The 19,644-nt window shown below is 46.2% G+C and overlaps 1 protein-coding gene across 1 annotated transcript; it reads left to right on the forward strand.

Moving 5' to 3' along the window:
• The first annotated feature begins 3,213 nt into the window (after positions 1-3,213).
• Positions 3,214-16,612, forward strand: Oaz2 (ornithine decarboxylase antizyme 2). The gene is given in 6 exon segments (XM_021172652.2): positions 3,214-3,415; positions 12,795-12,870; positions 12,872-12,952; positions 14,107-14,282; positions 15,139-15,224; positions 15,410-16,612. Coding segments are annotated over 6 exon segments (570 nt in total). The 5' UTR covers positions 3,214-3,395; the 3' UTR covers positions 15,541-16,612.
• Positions 16,613-19,644: the final 3,032 nt, after the last annotated feature.

The raw sequence follows: 19,644 nt of genomic DNA on the forward strand, positions 1-19,644 counted from the left end.
TGCCTCTGCCTCCCAAGTGCTGGGATCAAAGGCGTGTGCCACCATGCCCGGCCAGCAAGTAACTTTCTTGCTGTAGAAGATGCGTCAGTGAACATTAACAGACAGTAATTCTCTTCACCATAAAATAAAAATTAAGGCCAGATGGTGGTGGTGCGTGTCTTTGATCCCAGCGCCTCAAGAATCCGAGGCAGGTGGATCTCTGAGTTCGAGGCCAGCCTGGGCTACAAAGAGAGTTCCAGGATAGCCAGGGCTACACAGAGGAACCCTGTCAAACAAACAAACAAACAAACAAACAAACAAACAAACAAAGTGGTTGTAAAAATTAGTGCTTTAGGAGCTGGGGAGATTCCTTAGCTAGTACCATGACCTGAGTATGATCCCCCCCCCCAAAGAAATGAGTGCTGGTTTGTTCTAGCTCTCGAAAGATGGGGTTTCTAGGGGTTTTGTGGGGGAAGGTGGGAATCCCAGCCAGCATAGCTTACTTGGTGAATTCTAGGTCTCTGTCAGTCACTCCATCAACCAAGTAGCTGACGCCTGAGGAATATGTCCTCAGGTTGCTCTCTGGCCTCTACATGTACACACATACAGTCCAGACACACCTGCACACACATGAATCTATACACACACATACATCCCATCCAACCTCACAGAAACCCACAGAAATGCCTAGTACATGGTTGTTATCATTGTCATCATGTGCTCCTAGTATTTGTCAACTAATCAGAAAGTGGTTTCTTTTTGGTTTTTTTTGTTTGTTTGTTTGTTTGTTTTTGTTTTGTTTTCCGAGACAGGGTTTCTCTGTATAGCCCTGGCTCTCCTGGAACTCACTTTGTAGACCAGGCTGGCCTCGAACTCAGAGATCCACCTGCCTCCGATTCTTGAGGCGCTGGGATCAAAGGAGTGTGCCACCACGCCCGGCAAGGATTTCTGTTTTTTTCTTCTTCGAGACATGATTTCTCTGTGTAGCCCTAGCTGTCCTGGAACTCACTCTGTAGACCAGGCTGGCCTCGAACTCACAGAGGGCTACCTGTCTCTTCCTCCTGAGAGCTAGAACTAATGGAATATGCCATTACTGCTCTGCTGAGGTTTTGTTGTTGGGGGCTCGGGGATCGTTTGAGACAGTTTTTCTCTGTGTAGCCCTGGCTGTCTTGGAACTATGTAGAGGCTGGCCTCAATTCAGAGACCTGTCTGCCTCTGCCTCCCCAGTGCTGGGACTAAAGGATTGTGCCACCATGTCCAGCAAGGTGAGCCAGAGAAAGTACTGAATATCTAATGATAACCATGACAGTTCTTTTACCACTTCAATTTTTTTTTTAAGATTTATTTATTTATTATTATATGTAAGTACACTGTAGCTGTCTTCAGACACACCAGAAGAGGGCGTCAGATCTCATTACGGATGGTTGTGAGCCACCATGTGGTTGCTGGGATTTGAACTCTGGACCTTCGGAAGAGCAGTNTCAGATCTCATTACGGATGGTTGTGAGCCACCATGTGGTTGCTGGGATTTGAACTCTGGACCTTCGGAAGAGCAGTCGGGTGCTCTTACCCACTGAGACATCTCACCAGCCCCTCAATTTTTGTTTTAAGAAAAAGTAAAACATAGTGTGAAAGCCTGTCCTTCCTTTTGTACTATTTTGGTATCCCCATGATCTGAACACTAAAATCTTGTGTGTGAGACAGAATCCTTAGGTCCCAAGGGGCGCTGTAGCTTGGCAGTGGAGGTCATGTTGACCACTGCATTTTGGAGTAATACCAAAGTGAAAAAGTACAGGTTTTTCAAGCTGTCTCTTCCGCGTGTTGCTTTCTCTGCAGTGTCCTTCAGACTGAGTACTTACTTCATATTGTGATGGCCTCTCTCTCTGGACAGATTGTGACATCCAAGGTAGGTACATTGCCTGGCTCATTGTGGAATCTTCCTGGATTCCTGCCCATGCTAGAAGCACATAGTATGTAGCTATTTACTGAACGTTGACTAAATGAACGGATGATTTGAGGTGACCTGTGGTCTGAGAGTGCATCCTCTCCCTTTCTCTCTGCCCCACCTTTCTCTCTCTCTCTCTCTCTCTCTCTCTCTCTCTCTCTCTCTCTCTCCCTCCCCTCCCTCCCCCAACCCCCAAGATAGGGTCTCACCGTGTTACACTAGCCAGCCTGGAACTTGTTGCCTGCATACCACAAGCTGGCTTCAACTCACAGAGCCTCACCTGCCCCTGTGTCCTGGGTGCTAAGATAGATAAAGGCTTACACAGTCTCTTCTGACTGCAGTCTAAGTTGACTGCACAGGTTTGACGACTAGGGTTCTCCTGTGAGTGTGGCTGGGATTTGGGGGTGTGTGTACATTGCTGCCTGACCTCTGTGATTAGAGGGCCAGTCAAGACAGTGGCAGTGCACTAGGTGCCTTGCATGATCAATTGAAGTAGCTTGCACTGATTGGCTGGAAGCCACTGTCATTGCACTATGAATTGAAGGGAAAGATCTGTGGGATTGGATTCACACTGGAAATGGTGCTACTCTGTGAGTCTTCTATTTCAGATTTTGTTTTGTTTAGTGACATGGGTTTACAAATAGTATTCTCAGGTTTCGGTTTGGCCACACACCAAAAGCAGCAAGTGCCAGTGTGGTGAGGCACGCTATTTCCAGCACTTGGCAGGACAGGAAGTAAAGGAAGGAGGATGGGGGGATTCAAAGTCATCTTCCAGTGAGTCTGAGGCTAGCCTGAGCTACAAAGACTGTATCAAAAAATAAACAAAAAGCAGAAATGAACGAGTGGAGAGGGCTCAGCGGATAAGAGCACCGGTTGCTCTTCCAGAGGACTTGGGTTCAATTCCCAGCCTCTTCATGGCAGGTCACACTGTCTGTAATTCCTGTGCCAGGGCATCTGACAACATCCTCATATAGAGATACATGCAGGCAAAACACCAATGTGTATAAAAAATAAACATACATAAATGATTAAGAAAGAACAAAAGCAGAAATGAAGACTGGCCTTAGCCAAGCAGAACCTGAGTTCTTGGCATGGAGAGAGACCTCTTTCCCCACTTCTCCCTGGCTACCACCCCTCTTCCTGAGATGATAGCTTGCCCTTGGTACGCCTGCGCTTAGGCAGGGCGGTGCTTCGCCCTTTGTTGTGGGCCCCAGTTTCCCAGGACACCAAGCGGCGCTGGGTGGGGCTATGCAGATGAGATACTTGGGGGCGGGGCGGTTGCGCGGCGGCGGCCGGGGAGGGTCAGTTGGAGGCAGGCGCTCGCTGAGGCAAGAGGAGGGCACTCGGCCCGCGGCCTGACAGGGACTTAGCCCACAGAGACCGGCCCGCGCGCGCGACCCCACACCCACCCACTCGTCCACCTACCCACTCCCCGCGCCGCCTCCTCCCACCCTGAGCAGAGCCACCGAGGATGATAAACACCCAGGACAGGTAACGGCCCGGCGCAGGCTCCCCGCCCCCATCCTCCCTCCGCAGCTCCAGAGGCCTTCGTCCCCCCCCCCCCAGCAGCCTGCCCCCACCCCCCAGGGGGCTCCATCCGCTCCCACTGTTCCTCTTCGCCATCCCTGCCATGCCACCCGAGCCCTGAAATCGGGCCTCCTTCCGTCCTTTAGCCCCCTTCCTCCAGCTCTGCCCATCCCCCTCATCCGGGTTTTCTCCTCGCCCGGAGCCCCCCCTCCCCAAAACCTGGACATAGCCAGTCAGTCGCTCCGTTTTCTTAAGCCCAGCGGGACGGTGCCCAGTTCCCCATACTGTGGGCTTTCTCCCACAGATTCCCCGAATTGGTTCTTATCTTCCCTAAATCTCTCTTACTCTTCCACAAGTCACTTAATCGCTTTAAATCCATTCTGTAGTGAAAATTGCTTCCCAGGCAGACTCCTCTCAGCCCTGCCTGGCTGTCCCCAAAGGCAATCTCTGTCCGGCAGTTCTCAACTCGACCCTTTCCCCCTCTTCCCACCTCCTTGGGTTGTGCAGTCCTACTCTCTTTCCCTACCCTTCTCCAGGTAGGTCCCATTTTCCTGTCTGGGAACCCCCACTCTTTTTATTTCTCTAACACTATGGAGTCCATTCCTGCCCTCCATCCTGTTTTTCCAATGATGTCGCCAACACACTCTTACCCTTTAAACACTACAAAGTCTCAGTTGGAACTCATCTTACGCCCCCCACTCCCTTTCTTTAAAATCATTATATCGCCCAACTTAGTCTGTCTCCTTTCCTGGGAAGATCTTTAAGTGCTACCCCCCTTTAAATTTCACTCCAGGGCCTCCAAAACCAGATCCTGGGCCCTTGGAAGTTATCTACCTCAAGACCCAATCCCTGTTTCCCCCAGGATTTGAAATGCATTATTCTTTTGAAATGGTGTGGGTTTCTTAACTTTCAACCAAAGTAGGCAGAAGTCATCCCTTTAGTTACCCTCTCTTTTTTCCACGTCCTCAGATATCCCACAATTCTGCCCCAGACAGATGCTCTTCTCCAAAGCTATTCCAGAATTTTCCGATCCCTCAGGATTTGTAATGCCACTTGCTTATGTATTATCTTGGCTTCCATTAGCAATTCAGAAATGATTCCTTTGCCTTCCCCTGTAAGGCTCGGTGCTAAACCCTCCAAAACTTTTTTTGAAACCCATTCAGTTCCCATACTAGATCTTTTATCTTCACATTGGACTTTTTATAGCCTCTGACCTTGAGCAAGCAGATCCATTCCTTAAACTGTCAGGATCCCTCCAAAACCAGATGACTTCCTCCTACAAGTCATCTTTCTTGTGGCTGTTTACATAGGGCTCTGCCACTCAAGGGACCTCTGGAAGCTTGGGCTTCTTTTTCACTAAGTGATCTTGATACTCTCGCTTTCCTGCTTGATGCTTCTTCCAGCTCCATCTTTTCTCCAGCTGTGTGTTCCTTACATTTCAGTGTGTCTTAAACCTAGCTAGACATTAAAAACAAACACAAACCAAAAAACCAGTTATCTGTTCTTTCCTAGATTGCTCCAAATGGCCTAAGGTAGAGCCTGGTAAGTGGTGTGTATTCTAAAGCTCTCCAGTTCTCATGTGGAGCCTGAGTTGAAAAATACTCTCAGCCCAAGGAGGCCTTAGCCTTTCTTTATTCCTGCAGTGTTAGCCCCTCTAGTGACAAGCGATTTCTTGGTCTCCTTTTGTTCAGAGTTAGCCTGATAGTGATGGTGTGCACGACTGTGATCCTAGCACTCAGGTGGCAGAGGCAGGTGGGTCTCTGAGTTCAAGACCATTCTGGTCTTTAGATCAAGTTCTATGACAGCTGACAGCCGGGGCTGCACAGAGAAACCCTTTATTTTTTTATTTATTTTTTTAAGAACTCTTCTTTACCTTATGATATATTTATTGCTCCATTTTTGGCCATTTTCTATTCCAACTTCATCTTTCCATATAGGAACCTCATTCACTTCCGATTTCCTGGCTTGTTATGGTTGTGCTTGAGCCAATGTCACCAAACTACCAAACCTTTGCCGGTAGTCCCATCCTCCTTTTTCCTTTTTCCTTTTCCCTTTCCAAGTCTCTCCATGTAGGTCCCCAGAGCATTCCATTCTTTGAGTCTATCTTCTTTAACCCAGTCCTTCACAGCTCAGGAGGTGGAGGTGGGTGTATCCTTGGATGATGCAGGATGCAAAAGGTGCTGTTGTGGTCCGGAAGACTGTGTGTGCTGAGGATGGAGAGCAAGGTTGGAGAGTATGTGAGATGGGTTTTTCCCTGGGGTTGGAAGTGGGTCATTTTAGCGGTCATTCAGGAGCCCTTTGGACTGATGGGGTCTAGGTGCCAAGTCCTTTGCAGCTTGCGCCAGAGATTTGAGTATTTGAGACCAATACTTAAGGACTTTCATGACCTGAGTGTGAGCTTTCCTTGAGTTCTAATTGTGCCGCACTTAGCCAATGTGCTTACATGTAAAAAGTAGGGGGTTGAGTTAGCATAACTTGGAAGGATTATTTCAGCTGCCTAAGTGGCAAAACAGGCTCACTTGTCTCCAGGGCCCTTGCTTTAGTGTGTTGGTAATTTGAGGGGCTTGGCTGTGTGAGGCAGGTGGAGGGAGGAGTCAGTTGGCCTGCCAGGGCCTGGGCAAAAGCTGGTCCTTGGATCAGGCTCTTCTCCTTTGGCCTGGGGGTGGGGTGGGGTGTACAGGGTGTCTGGTTTCTTTGCTTTATGGCAGTCTTGTTTCCATAGTGTGTTTCCCAGCTTCCCTTCTCCTGTGCTGGCCCTTAACTTTCTGAACGGAATCCTGTTGGAGTCTTAGCTGGGGTTCTGATAACAGCCGGATGTTCTTCCCAGGCACTGTTGGTATTTTTAATGTGCACTGTAGGGAGCTGGCTGAGAGTTTAGTTCCCATTGGGTGGGGGATGGGCTTTCCAGCTTCCCTTGCTCCAGTGAAAAATTCAGGAGAGGGAGGCCTACTTCCCTGGAAGAAATAGTTGTGGAGGAGCTGGCAGTGTTTTGAAAACAAGGCTCTTCCTTTCTAGCAGTCAGATTATATCTCCAAAATGTCAGAATTCCTGATGGTGGGGGAAGGAAGAAGAGCAAATACAAGACCCCTTTATTATGTGCTTTGAACAATAGGTTTAAATTGAAAAGGATATCAAGTTTTGTTACCTTACCTTTGCCTGGAGTTGTAGGGGCTGGGACACAGTATCTGACTAGGGCTTGCTTGGTACCCTGTGACAGTTGAGTATGTAGAGTATAGTCAACACTGGCTTGGTTAGCCATATTATAGTCAATCTATATGATGGGCTCTAGAGGAAAACATTAGGCTCCACAGCCGTGTTTTTTGGGGTAGGGAGCTCCCAAGAACATTTTAGGAGCTACCTATAGTATTTTCACTGCATGGCTTCCTCTGTAATGGAATTTCTGTCTCTTTCCAAATAATTTGATATTGTTAATTCTCCTTTCTCATCAGTTTTGCTTGATGAGTGTGGGGCAGTAGGGAGATAGACAGCTAGTATAATCAGAAACACCCCTAAATTGGGTGTATGCTGTAGAAAGCAATGGGGACTATTTATAGCAATTCCCCATTCTGCCAAGAAACCCAAATTTAGCCCTAGAGCTGTGCTTATATATGAAGGAGACTGAGGGGTAGGGCAAGAGGTCTGTTATAAATGAGCATTTATGGGAAAAGCCATTCATTCCTTTCTGAACTGGAGTGCAGTGGTTAGGTTTACAAGGCTCATTGAAAGTGATAGGGGCTGGGACTGGAGACATGGCTTAGTGGTTAAGAGGATCTAGGTTCAATTCCCAGTGTCCAGCATCCCCATAGTAGTTCATAATCATATGTAATATCAACCCTAGGGAATCCAAAACCGCCTTCTGGCCTCCAGAGGTAAAATACCAACATACATAAAATAAGCAGGGCACGGTGGCACACACTTAACCCCAGCACTCAGGAGGCAGAGGCAGGTGGACTCTTTGAGTTTGAGGCCAGTCTGGTCTACAAAGCAAGTTCCAGGACAGCCAGGGCTACACAGAGAAGACCTGTCTTGAAAAAGCAAACCAACAAACAAAAGTGATAAGGCTGGGCATGGCGACACAGGCTTTTAGTCCCAGGAGGCAGTGGTAGACAGATTTCCATCAAGTTTCAGGCCAGCCTGGTCTACATAGTGAATTCTAGACTAGCCAGGGCTACATGGTCAATAAGACATTGGTGGTAAACTATAACAATAAAAAACAAGAACAAAAACAAAACAGGAAGGAAGTTATAGAATAGACTCTAATGGCTCAGTAGACGAGCAAGATAGTTTCCTGCAAACAGCAGCAGCAACAAATGTCTTGTGTAAGAGAAGCTTTAAGAACATTTCCTGGGCCTTTGATATAAACGATGATGTAATCCTGCCCTCAGAGGGGAGGCTGGACTATGTGAAGAGCTAACAGTATAAACTACACTGAAGACTTAAAAATATAAAAATATCTTACAGTGCAGTAGGATTGTTAGCTATCTAGCAACCATAAGTGGCAATAGGGTTGTGCCTGTCATTGGCAGATGTATCAATGTTAGTTGTGTGATTAGCAAACATCTGGTACAGATATTAGGGCTGCGATCAGATGTATGTTTCTTGTAGAAAATCAACTAAAATCTATTTTTGCTTTCAGCCTATAATTCAGAGTGGTGATGTCATTTTTTTTTTTTTATAATCATACTGATTGTGTATACTCCTTTTGGAGCATGTAACAGCTCTGATGAAGTGACTTAATTGACTAATGCATTGCACCATACATGGCATCTCTCAGATGCAGAGAGGAATTGTCAGTTGGAAATCGTTCTCTGTGGTCACTGTAGATTGAAGGTGGCTGACACTTCCTACCTTTCTTCTTGCATCTTTATTGCTAAGTGTGCTTGTAGTTCTGGATTAGTCTTGCTTTACGTAAGGATTACTCATCGGAGATGTTCCTAGCCCTAGAGTACAAACCACCCATGTGAGGGAATTGAGGCTGCCTTGGGTATTGTGTGAAGGAGGATCTGAGAGAGACACAAGTGGGTCAGAAGAAGTGGAGGGAATGAACGTAGAATACTGGGAGTGTTATTTTTGTGTCTTTTCATTTGATACTACCAAGGCCAGCTGATTGATGATCCTCTCTGACAGGCAGTGGGGATGAAATAGAGCAGACCTGAATGGGTTGAGACTTCACTAGAGTGAAAAACTAAACCAAGTTTGAATTCCAACTATTAGATTAGGTTGTGTTTGAGCAAAGTAAAATTAAAAAAAAAGTGTGTGTGGGGGGAGATGACAAAGTCAGTTGGAAGTTTTTTGGACTGTTTTGAGACAAGTTCTCACACCCTTAAATCACCATGTAGCTTTCAACTCAGAGCAATCTCCTGCTTCAGCTTCCAGAGACCTGGGACTACAAATGAGCACTTGTTGAGTTTTTCCTTTTGCTTGTGGTATTGGGTCTTTACATTCTAGGCAGGTAGTCTACCACTGAGCTACATCTCCAGCCCTGGAAGCCCTTTGTTAAGATATTTGATAGCACACTGTAATCCCCACACTTGGGAGATAGAGACAAGCAGGAGGGTCAGAAGTTCAAGGTCATCCTCATGTACGTGGCGAGTTTAAGGCAAGAAAAAAGGTTAAATTCTTGTAATTAGTAAATGCCATCACGATCTAAAAATATGATTTCAATGATAAAAAAATTTGACTTATACATCTGCTACATACAGTGTCTTTTGATAGTCATCATATGAAATTGTGGCTAGCTAGAGACATTTCAGATAGTAGGTCCACAGACACATTGATTGTTGGAGAATCGAACCCAGGGCCCTGTCTACACTAGGCAGACACTCCCAGTCCTCACGGATTCTGTGAAGTAGCAGCAGTAAGTGAACTGTGTATAGGTGACCTGAGGTGTGTTTCCAGGGGGAGGTCCTTTAACAGCTGAGGAAACAAGAGGCTTTAACATCAGCTCTAAGCTCCAGTGTCTTGATCTGCCTTGGATGTGGATACCAGACACTTCATTTCCAGTATGCTCTATTTGCTCTTCTCAAAAGCAGGACTGGGTCAGCTGGATGTCTGGGTACAGTATATACAGTTGACTTCTCTTAACCTATCTTTTTTGCGCCTCTGGCCTTAAACTTTAAAAAAGAATGTTTAAGTTACATTAATTTATTGTGTGTGTGCATAGTGTATGGAGGGCCAAAGGCTAGTTTGTTTTTCCATGTGGGATCAAGGGGTTGAACTGAGGTCCTCAGGCTTGGTGGCAAGGCTTTACCTGTTGAGCTTTCTCTTCCATCTCATGCTAGATTAAATTTAAATCATCTTTTTGGTGTAAGGATTAAGTCATTTCTGCCCCCTAGTGGAATGACTAAAATCTGTGGAAGGATTGGCAAAAGCTGAAATAAAACCAAATTGAGTACGAAATCTTTTCTATCTTGTCTTAGAGAGACTTGTCTTTAAGACTCCACATTCTCAAGCTGGCCATTGATGGTAACACACCTTCAATCCCAGCACCCAGGTGGCAGGGGCAGGTGATCTCTTGAGTTCAAGCCCAGTCTGGCCTACAGATCCGGAGTTCCAAGATAGCCAGGGTTACACAGAGAAGCCTGGGATGGGGGTGGTGGAGGGAAGAGGGGGCAATTCTCTTGTTCTTAAATTCTTTCAAAATCTTTTAAATTTCATTCATCATGATTTTGATATATCATTTGAACACTATCAGAAGAGAAGGTTGTTACCAGGCAGTTTCATGTTCTATAATTGCTATGTCCCATCACTCATCCCTTAAGAAATGACAATCAGATGTTTTGAGTATCGTAATCTGACATTCGGGTAACTAGTAATCAGTGTGTCATAATGCACAGTAAAGAGACTTCTTAGTGACCTCATGTCGTGTCTACCCAGTTGGGGAACTGGTCCTGGATACATACCTACTTCTACAGGGTTTTTAGAACAGCAGAGCTTGTATGTGATGATCCTGTGTGTGTGTGTGTGTGTGTGTGTGTGTGAGAGAGAGAGATGTGTGTGTGTGTGTGTGAGAGAGAGAGAGAGAGAGAGAGAGAGAGAGAGAGAGAGAGAAGGGGTGGGAGAGGAGTAGGGGGTGATCTGTTATCAAGGTGTGAACTTGTTGCATTTATTGATAAAGAAACCAGAAGTATCCCAGGTTTACAGATTAGTGTAGGAAAAGGAGGGTAGACACTAGGGATTATTTCTAGGAAAACAAAGAGTGCCCCTGCCCTTCCATCACTAAACTGATTCTTTCTAGGGGTGGCCTATTGTTTCTGCCATTTCTGATCATGAATTAGTTAGGAATTGGGATGCTGGTTGGAATGTAAGGTTTATGTCCAGTTAACTCAGAAGTCTGGCAGCAGAATTCTAGGATTGCAAGGACCTTGGTGATCTAGTTGTTTTATAAATCCAAACAGTTCTAGTATGCAAGGGATCTTCTTCTTGTCACAGATGGGACTTGTTTAGTCCTTGGGATAGTTCTGCCAGTGTATGCTAGCCAGCCAGCCAGCCAGCTATTTTCCCCAGTAGCCCAGCCTTTTGGTACCCCTACAGAACCTCAACAAAGGGTTAAGAGGGGGAGCTTCTCAGATGGGGTTTGGGGAATTCCTGACCTGAAGAAAAATTTGTTTTATTTGCCTGGACATCGATATTCTGTTCCTTACTATTTTACTAGGGGAAATTACAATAACTTTGTCTAAAGTAGAAAACAGAGCCTGTCCTTGTCCAGTAGCTGTTGCTAAAACTAAGAGTTGAGAAGTATTCCCTGAGGAAGGCAAGAGGTGGGATATGTAATGATGTGCAGATGAGGACACCACTGCAGGAGTTTAGTCTCTCAAATACTGTAGCATGTTTTAGAACCCCAGTTGGAATCCCCGGAGAAGACACACTGAGAAGTGAGAAGTTAGTCAGGGTGGGCTTGCATCCCTGCCTCAGCTACATCAATGCAAGCCTGGTGGTGGTTAGCTATGTTTAGTTTTGTTGAGTTTCAGTTACAAGAACTTTACACCAGCAAACCATGCACCATTTCAGTGAGGAAAAAAGCCCCAATTTCTAGCAAATACTGATTTCTGTAGTGTAGATATACTACACACACTTGGCTGGTTCAACACTGATAACAGTTGTGTAGGGAGATGGCTGTAGCACTCCCATTCACTAGTTCCCTATGTGGCACTGTGTTGTAGCTATGGGACAGGTCTGCTCCTGAGTCATGATACACATCACAGATTTCCTCTTTCCCTGTCATTAAGCCAGAACCAAAGATGGCAATAGTTTTGTGTTTTCCTGAAAATTAACGTGGCTTTCAGCCAGGCAGTGGTGATGAACACCTTTAATCCCAGCACTCAGAAAGCAGAGGCAGGCATACCTCCTAATTCAAGGCCAGCCCGGACTACATATTGAGTTCCAGGACAGCCAGGGCTGCACAGAGAAACCCTGTCTTGAAAAAAAATGGCTGACACATGTGGTGGCAACAGATCTTTTCTTGTGCCTGTGTCTGTTTTGACAGTGTCAGTATTACCTATGTTCTCATGCTTCGTTCATAAGCCTAGAGCAATTTGGGGCCCCTCTCTCCTCTCCCTTTCTCTCTCCCTCTCTAATTGCAGTTCCTTTGCTGAGATGAAGGATGGGAAAGTGAGTAGCCTGGGTAGTTTCTCAGCCCATAGTACCCAGCCCATGTTGACACTTCATTTTAGGCTCAGTGATTGTGCTGTATTGGTGACTAAAGCACAGATGGTTAAGGAAAGAGACTGATTAGGGGACATGATGCTGGAGACTTAGCAGCCAAGCTAGGATGGAGTAAATCTCATGTCAAGAGCTTACTGATGTTTGATAGTAATCCTCTGGTCAGATACATCCAGCAGGACTCCCTTGGACTTCTGGGACAGTATGCCTCTTGATAAAGTAGCATTTGTAGTAGTTTAAGAAAGAATTAAGCCAGGTGGTGGTTGTGCACGCCTTTGATCCCAGCACTTGGGAGGCAGAGGCAGGTGGATTTCTGAGTTCGAGGCCAGCCTGGTCTACAGAGTGAGTTCCATCCAGGACAGCCAGGGCTACACAGAGAAACCCTGTCTTGAAAAACAAAACAAGAGGCAGAGGCAGGTGAATTTCTGAGTCCGAGGCCAGCCTGGTCTACAGAGTGAGTTCCAGTATAGCCAGGGCTATACAGAGAAACCCTGTTTCGAAAAAACAAACAAACAAACAAAAAAAAAAAAAAAAGAAAGAAAAAAAGAAAGAAAGGAAGAAGAAGAAAGAACTTGAGTAGTGGGGAAGTCATAGAATACTTGGGTAGGCAGAGGAGGGCGGGGCTGGAGGGTATGGACTGAATGTCCTCGTGTTTACTGTCTGACTTTCTGTCTCTTTGCAGTAGTATTTTGCCGTTGAGTAACTGTCCCCAGCTCCAGTGCTGCAGGCACATTGTTCCAGGGCCTCTGTGGTGCTCCTGATGCCCCTCACCCACTGTCGAAGATCCCCGGTGGGCGAGGGGGCGGCAGGGATCCTTCTCTCTCAGCTCTAATATATAAGGTAAGGAGGACCTTGTATAGAAGCTTGGGTGGAGTCTCCCAGATCCCACAGAGCAGCTGCTCAAATGCTTAATTTTTCCTTAGTGTTCTCTTAGGCAGAAGTAGTAGGGTGGCGGAGGGAAAACGGGAACTGTTAACTTTTAAAATTGAAGCTGTGTGTGCTTTATTGGAATCCTAGAGGGAGAATCATTAATACTGCTTGTTGCCTTTTAATCTAATGGTGGTTGAGACCCAGGACCCAGTTCAGCTTCTTTCTTAGGTTAGGAATGGAAAGTTAGCAGGGCATGAGAATTCTGTGCATAAGGACTTGAGTGCTGGGATCACAGGCGTATATTCCATGCCCAGCTATCTTTTACTTAAAGGCAAGACCTCAGGCCACACATGGTAGCTTAAGCCTTTAAGTATAACACTTTGGAGCAAAGGCAGGTGGATCTCTAGGAGTTCCAGGCCAGTCAGGGCTATATAGTGAGATACTGTCTTAAAAACAAAATGCCTTATGTAGTCCAGGCTGGCCTTTAACTCATAATCCTCCTGCTCCAGTGTAGCAATACTAGAACTTCATGTTTTTATTATTTTTCTCTTAAAGAAGGTACAGCTCTGACAAACTGTCAGATTAGGAATACCTAGGTTTTAATTTCAGCTTTGCATTTATTACTGCAGGAACCATGGGCCAGTTGCTAAATTGCTCTTGCCTTGTTAGTTCTTTTTTTTTGTTGTTATTTTTCAAGACAGGGTTTCTCTATGTAGCCCTGGTTGTCCTGGAACTCACTCTGTAGACCAGGCTGGCCTCAAACTCAGAAATCCGCCTGCCTCTGCCTCCTGAGTGCTGGGATTAAAGGCGTGTGCTACCACGCCTGGCTTATTGGTTCATATTTAAGGTAGAGATATTAGTACATGAATATTACTTTGCATAGTACTCAGTACTTGGTTTGTTCTGAGTAAAGATTTCCTTTTCCATCTTATTCTGGCCTTTATCAACAGCAGCTGTTCTTAGAAATGGTTGTAATTGGCTGACCTAGAGGTCTGTATTTTTGAAATGACCCTGATTCACACTGCCCTGAGAATGGCCCAAGGGATGCAGCACCCTTGGTTTAGGGAGCATAGGATGAGGCCAGTAGTAGAGATCCTGTCCTCTGCCCTAACTTTCCCTCCCAGGACGAGAAGCTCACTGTAACCCAGGACCTCCCCGTGAACGATGGAAAACCTCACATCGTCCACTTCCAGTATGAGGTCACCGAGGTGAAGGTCTCTTCCTGGGATGCAGTCCTGTCCAGCCAGAGCCTGTTTGTAGAAATCCCAGATGGATTATTAGCTGATGGGAGCAAAGAAGGGTAAGGCAACAATCAAGAGAATGTCTGTTGGGGATAGCAGCTTTATAGGGGAGTCTATACCTTCTCCCTCTGAGCTCTAGTAGATGTTTTGTTGTAAGTTACTTTTAGCTAGGAAATCAGGCCTGCTCTAGGTTATAATTAAAGCAAATTGTTAGCATATTAGCCAGTCACCCACCAGTTTATCAGATTCCCGGAAGATATCAAGTTCCCCTTGATCCTCCATACAAAGAAAGGTGCAATTCCAAAGACCAGGGAATACAGGTAGAATGGTGGAATTTTATTGGATTAGGCACTGTTCTTGTAGTAACCAGTGTAAAATACAGTCCCAGGACATTCTCTTGACTGATCCCAGTTTCTATGTTTTTTTGAGACAGGCTTTTACTTTATTGTCCTGATTGTCTTGGAACTGTGTAGACCAGACTAGCCTTGAACTCAAAGAGATCCACTGCCTCTGTCTCCAGAGTGCTAGATTAAAGGTGTGAGTCACCAAACCTGGCCTCAAGTTTATTGAGGAAACTGGGCTCAGAGTATTCCTGTCAGTGTAATGACCACAGTAAGCTGGGCTCTGTTAAAGGCCCCACTTTCTCTTGTGATTTGCATTTCTTAAGTCAGTATTATTATCAGATGAAGAAATCAAGTTATCAGGAGAGAGAAGCTCCCCCCCCCCCCCCCCCCCCCAGGTCTGTGACTTATTTTTCTCTTCACGTAGGGCTCTAGGTTGAGATCTTCAAGTGGGAATCTTTCTTTGGAGATTCTGGATTAATTTTGTGGTCTTTAGGCTCAGATGGTCCTTTTAAAGGGGGGTTGGGGAGGAAGTTTGAGGTGGTAGTGGACCTGAGCAGTGCTGTTTCTGCAGATTATTAGCACTGCTAGAGTTTGCTGAGGAGAAGATGAAAGTGAACTACGTCTTCATCTGCTTCAGGAAGGGCCGGGAAGACAGAGGTGAGCAGTCAGAACAGTCTGACACCTATGCAGAGGGCTGTACACCGTGTACATTTGCCTTACCAAGCTGGAGAGTTGTGGCTAAGGGGAAGTTCCTGAGGACCTAGTATTTGTTTGTTTGATCTTTGGAGTTTTCCCTGGATTTGAGCCTCATCAGAGTCCCTTCTATGCTTCATTTTCTGCAGCTCCACTCCTGAAGACGTTCAGCTTCTTGGGCTTTGAGATTGTGCGTCCAGGTCATCCCTGTGTCCCCTCTCGGCCAGATGTGATGTTTATGGTTTACCCCCTGGACCAGAACTTGTCTGATGAGGACTAATGGTCACAGAGGATGCTTTGCCTAAGAGCCACAGTGGGGGAAGAGGGGACGTTAGGCAGCCTTGGGACAGAGGAGAGGGTCTCTGGCTGTCTAGGGAAGGACATTGAGGGGCTCAGGTTGAGGGTTGCCCATTGTGTTCTCGGAGTTGACTCGTTGAAATTGTTTTCCATAAAGAACAGTATAAGCATATTATTCACATGTAATCACCAATAGTAAATGAAGATGTTTATGAACTGGCATTAGAAGCTTTTTAAACTGCGCTGTGATGTGCTCCATCTACCCTAGGGGAGGACATTGCCTGCAGGGGCGGGACTGCCGGGCCCAGGACAGGCCTGGAGGGCTGGTGGGCAGGACTGTCAGGCTCAGGTCTCCTTGGAGTTGGGCTTTCTTCTTTTGGTTTTGAAGACTTAGGTATTTTCTTTCTTTGCTCCTTGTCATCCAGGGGCTCCTGAGTGTAGGCTTTAGCTCCTGGGCAGTGTCCTTGGGTTGTCTTCAACACTCCACCTTGAGCTTCTGGCATTTTGTGTCTGGCCTGGTGTAAGCAGGTCTGACCTTGCTTTCTTTACAGCTTAGTGTTATTCTGGCATTTGGTTAAGCTGGCTTAATCTGTTTAATGTTACCAGTACATTTTAAATAGGGGCATTGAAACTCACTCCCCCACACCAGGGCTTTTTTGGGGGTGCCTGGGCCTTAAGAAACTAGCCAAACTACATCTCAAGTTACCACCAGAGCTCTTGCCTCTGTGGCCTAGGCCCCAGGATCTCTTTCCTTGCAAGAGCAGAGAGGAAGAATACCAAACTCAGGGCCTGGGGTTTGTGGGGGAGCCTGTTCTTAGCGCCTGGATGCCTCTGGCTGGCCAAGCACAGTACTGCCTGCCTCCTTAACAGGTTCAGAACAGTGCCTGCGCTGCAGAGCCGAGAGGTAGGGCTGGACTGCAGAAATGGCCTGCCTTTTACTGCTTTCACCAAACAGCTTGTTCTAAAGAGAAAAGGGAGAGAGATCTACATTGGGTGTGGGGTGTCAGGGAGGCAAGTGTGTTGTGTTACTGTGTCAATAAACTGATTTAAAGTTGTGGTTGGTCTGTCTTTTTATTCCTGTACCAGGACCAACTTCCTGTCACAACCAGAGCTTAAACATAAGTATGGTACATACTTCTCAGGGACAAGGCTGCTTGCTGCTGGTCTCTGGGGCCATGTTATACTGTGACATTCAGGGTTGCTAGGGGTGGCACACACTAAGTGCCCATGGAGAGAGAGGTGCATACGTAACACTTTCCTATGTAGTATTGACTAACTCAAATCCAGTTGTTACACACAGGGGTTGGGCTTAAAACTTTACTTTTTATGGTACTGCCTAACTTTATTCCTGAAGTCTTTGTTTCCTTGTTGACGAAAGCTTGTGTCAGCCTTCCTGCCGTAGCCTCTGCAGTGCACACTCTAAGTGGCACATTCTGTTCCAGTTTAGTTTTGTCTTCTTGGAGCCCAGTGTTCTATGGCATGTCTTCTGGTCCCTTTGTATCATCACCAGCATGAGGAATCAGTCATCTCGCAGTGGTCCTGGAGAGGGATCTAAGCAGGCCCCTGCCTCACTTCTCAAGAGTTCTCACAGGCACTCCTTCCCCTCAAGGCCTGTAGATTTACAATTGCCTTATAGTCATCCTTTAGTTTCTTTACAGGCTTTGCCCAATTTTCAGTTTTTCTTTTTCTTTTTTTTTGGTTTGTCGAGACAGGGTTTCTCTGTGTAGCCCTGGCTGTCCTGGAACTCAGAAATCCGCCTGCCTCTGCCTCCCAAGTGCTCAGCTTGTTTTTCATGGAGCTTACCTGTACTGTATTTAGCCATTTAGCCAAGTCACTAAACTTAGGTTCGACCTGCACATGGCATTTCTTCAAAGTCATTCACTTGAAAATACCCTCCATCAAACAGATGACTGCTAGAGGCAAGAGTCAAATGTAAAACCTGAGATACACATTCACAGATAAATAGGGGTAACAGTCCTTTACTGTCAGCTCACAAAGCAGAGGGAACACACTGTGTTTCTTCTGCTACTGTATGCAGATTCTTCCTGTTAACAGCCAGTGAAACAGGCTGACTTGGAAACCATATACCTACCCAAAGAGTTCTCTGGCAAAAAAATAAATTAAAAATAAAAAGGATTATTGAAGCCCACCACTGACAACATAATCATTGTAAAGCAGGCAGCAGCACTTCTTTTTTTTTTTTTTTTTTTAAAAAGCAACTTAGAAAGTAGAAAATTTGGGGGTGATGAAGAAGAGAGATAGGGGAGATACGTGAAAGGCAAACTTTAGTCTAAATGTAAGAACAGGGACATTAAAAACTTTATTCAATAAATACAACAAATAATTTAAAAATATACTTCAATTCCAAAGCCAATTAAGAAAAGGAAGTAGAAACAAAGGGGAAAGGGAAGAGGAGGTATGGAAAGAAGGAAGGCTGAACGTGATTTGGCTGGGCTGTTTCAGACAGTATCACTATTTGAGTCTCAAAAGCTCTTACCAATAGATCCTTAGCCCTTGAGGGTAACCACGGGAGTCCAGGAGCAATCCTGGGACCAGCAGACTTCTGAGGCTAGGATGGGTACAGATAGTATAGGGTGGAGTGCTGGGTGGGGGTTGTGGGGGTGAGGGAGAGGGGGACAGGGCGGGAGATTTCCCACTTGTTCCTAAAAACCTTTCATTCTAACGCCCAGGTAAGTTTAAGTAGTGCAAAATCTCAGGCAGAGAGCTCCCAGGTGCATAGTTTCATAGATGAATGAATGTCCCAAGCCAAGGGCCTCTGGGAGGCAGGTCCCAGAGCACCCAGGGGTCCAAAGCCACTTTGGTGAATGAGATCTAAGGGTTTAAAAAAAGAGGTCAGGATACAGGATCAGCCAGTGGCCAAGGTGGAAAACAATGCTGGAAAGGAAGAAGCTACAGGGCAGGTGGGCACACTGGGTTCAACAGCTTGCTGTCAGCCAGGAAAGGGGAAGCTGAGGTGGGTATGGAGCAGGGCTAGAGAAAAGACAGGGAAGCTGAGGGGGAACAGAACAGCTAGGGGAGGAGGCAGCAGCTCAGCAGCAAACTCCAGGAGAAATAACCAGCAGCCCTCACAGATTTGTGATTGTCTCTTAAAAAGATTTATTTTCTCTTCTTGCCTGAATGTACAAAGGCAAAAAGAGTACAGTTTGTATATATATATATTTATATATATATATATATATATATAAAAAAACAAGGAACTTGGTAATGTACACTTTACAGAAGGGAAGAATCAGGAAGACTGAAATTAAATTCAACAGAGCAACGCCAATGGAACAAAAGCTATGAACAGCAACACTGTCCCTCCAGCCCGAGCCTCCAGCTTGCCCCAACCTGCTCCCAACGGGAGGGCTGAGCACCAAGGCAAGCGGGTGGGCTGGGGCAGGAGGGGCTGGGGATAAGGCCTGGGAGGGGCCCATGGCAGGGAATCACTGGAAAGTTTCCTTGGATGCCCTAGTGATAAATGACAAAGGCCCAGAATTAGGGCCAGCTAGCTGCCCAGCCGAATCTTGGGGGCCATCAGAGTACACAGATAAGGTACATGGGGTAGGTGATGAGGCCTCAAATCTATATCCAATTCTCTAGCCCTTCTGCAGTCTTAGCTAACTCCCTTAAACTAAGTCCCCCGCCCCCTGGAGCCTGGAGAGAAGGTGCATGAAAGGATCATTTCACAGGGTACCCTCTTACCCTTCTACGCTTCTTTGACCTTGAGATGTGTGGAGAGAGTAGGCTAAGAGGAGACTACATGTACAAGTATAACATGGGGAAATGAGGAAGTAGATGTGAATCCTAAGCAGCAGCTGGCAATCGGTAGCTGCCCTTCCTCAGGGTGAGGCCCCTACTTCCTATAGCTTCTCTTCCACATGAGTCCCTGGAGATCATTAAGAGCAAGAGCATGGGCAGGGTGGCTTAGTGAAAGGCTTGGCTTGGTGGTCTGCACCAGATCCTGTCTTTCTGACTAGGAGTGGAGGTGGACAGTTTTGAAGCACTAGTCAGGAATTTCCACAGCTGTAGCTGTGTATGTAATACTACTTCAGAGCGGGAAGACTGGACTCAGACTAGGGACCAG

Source organism: Mus caroli, chromosome 9 (assembly GCF_900094665.2).
Source record: "Mus caroli chromosome 9, CAROLI_EIJ_v1.1, whole genome shotgun sequence".
NCBI lineage: Eukaryota > Metazoa > Chordata > Mammalia > Rodentia > Muridae > Mus > Mus caroli.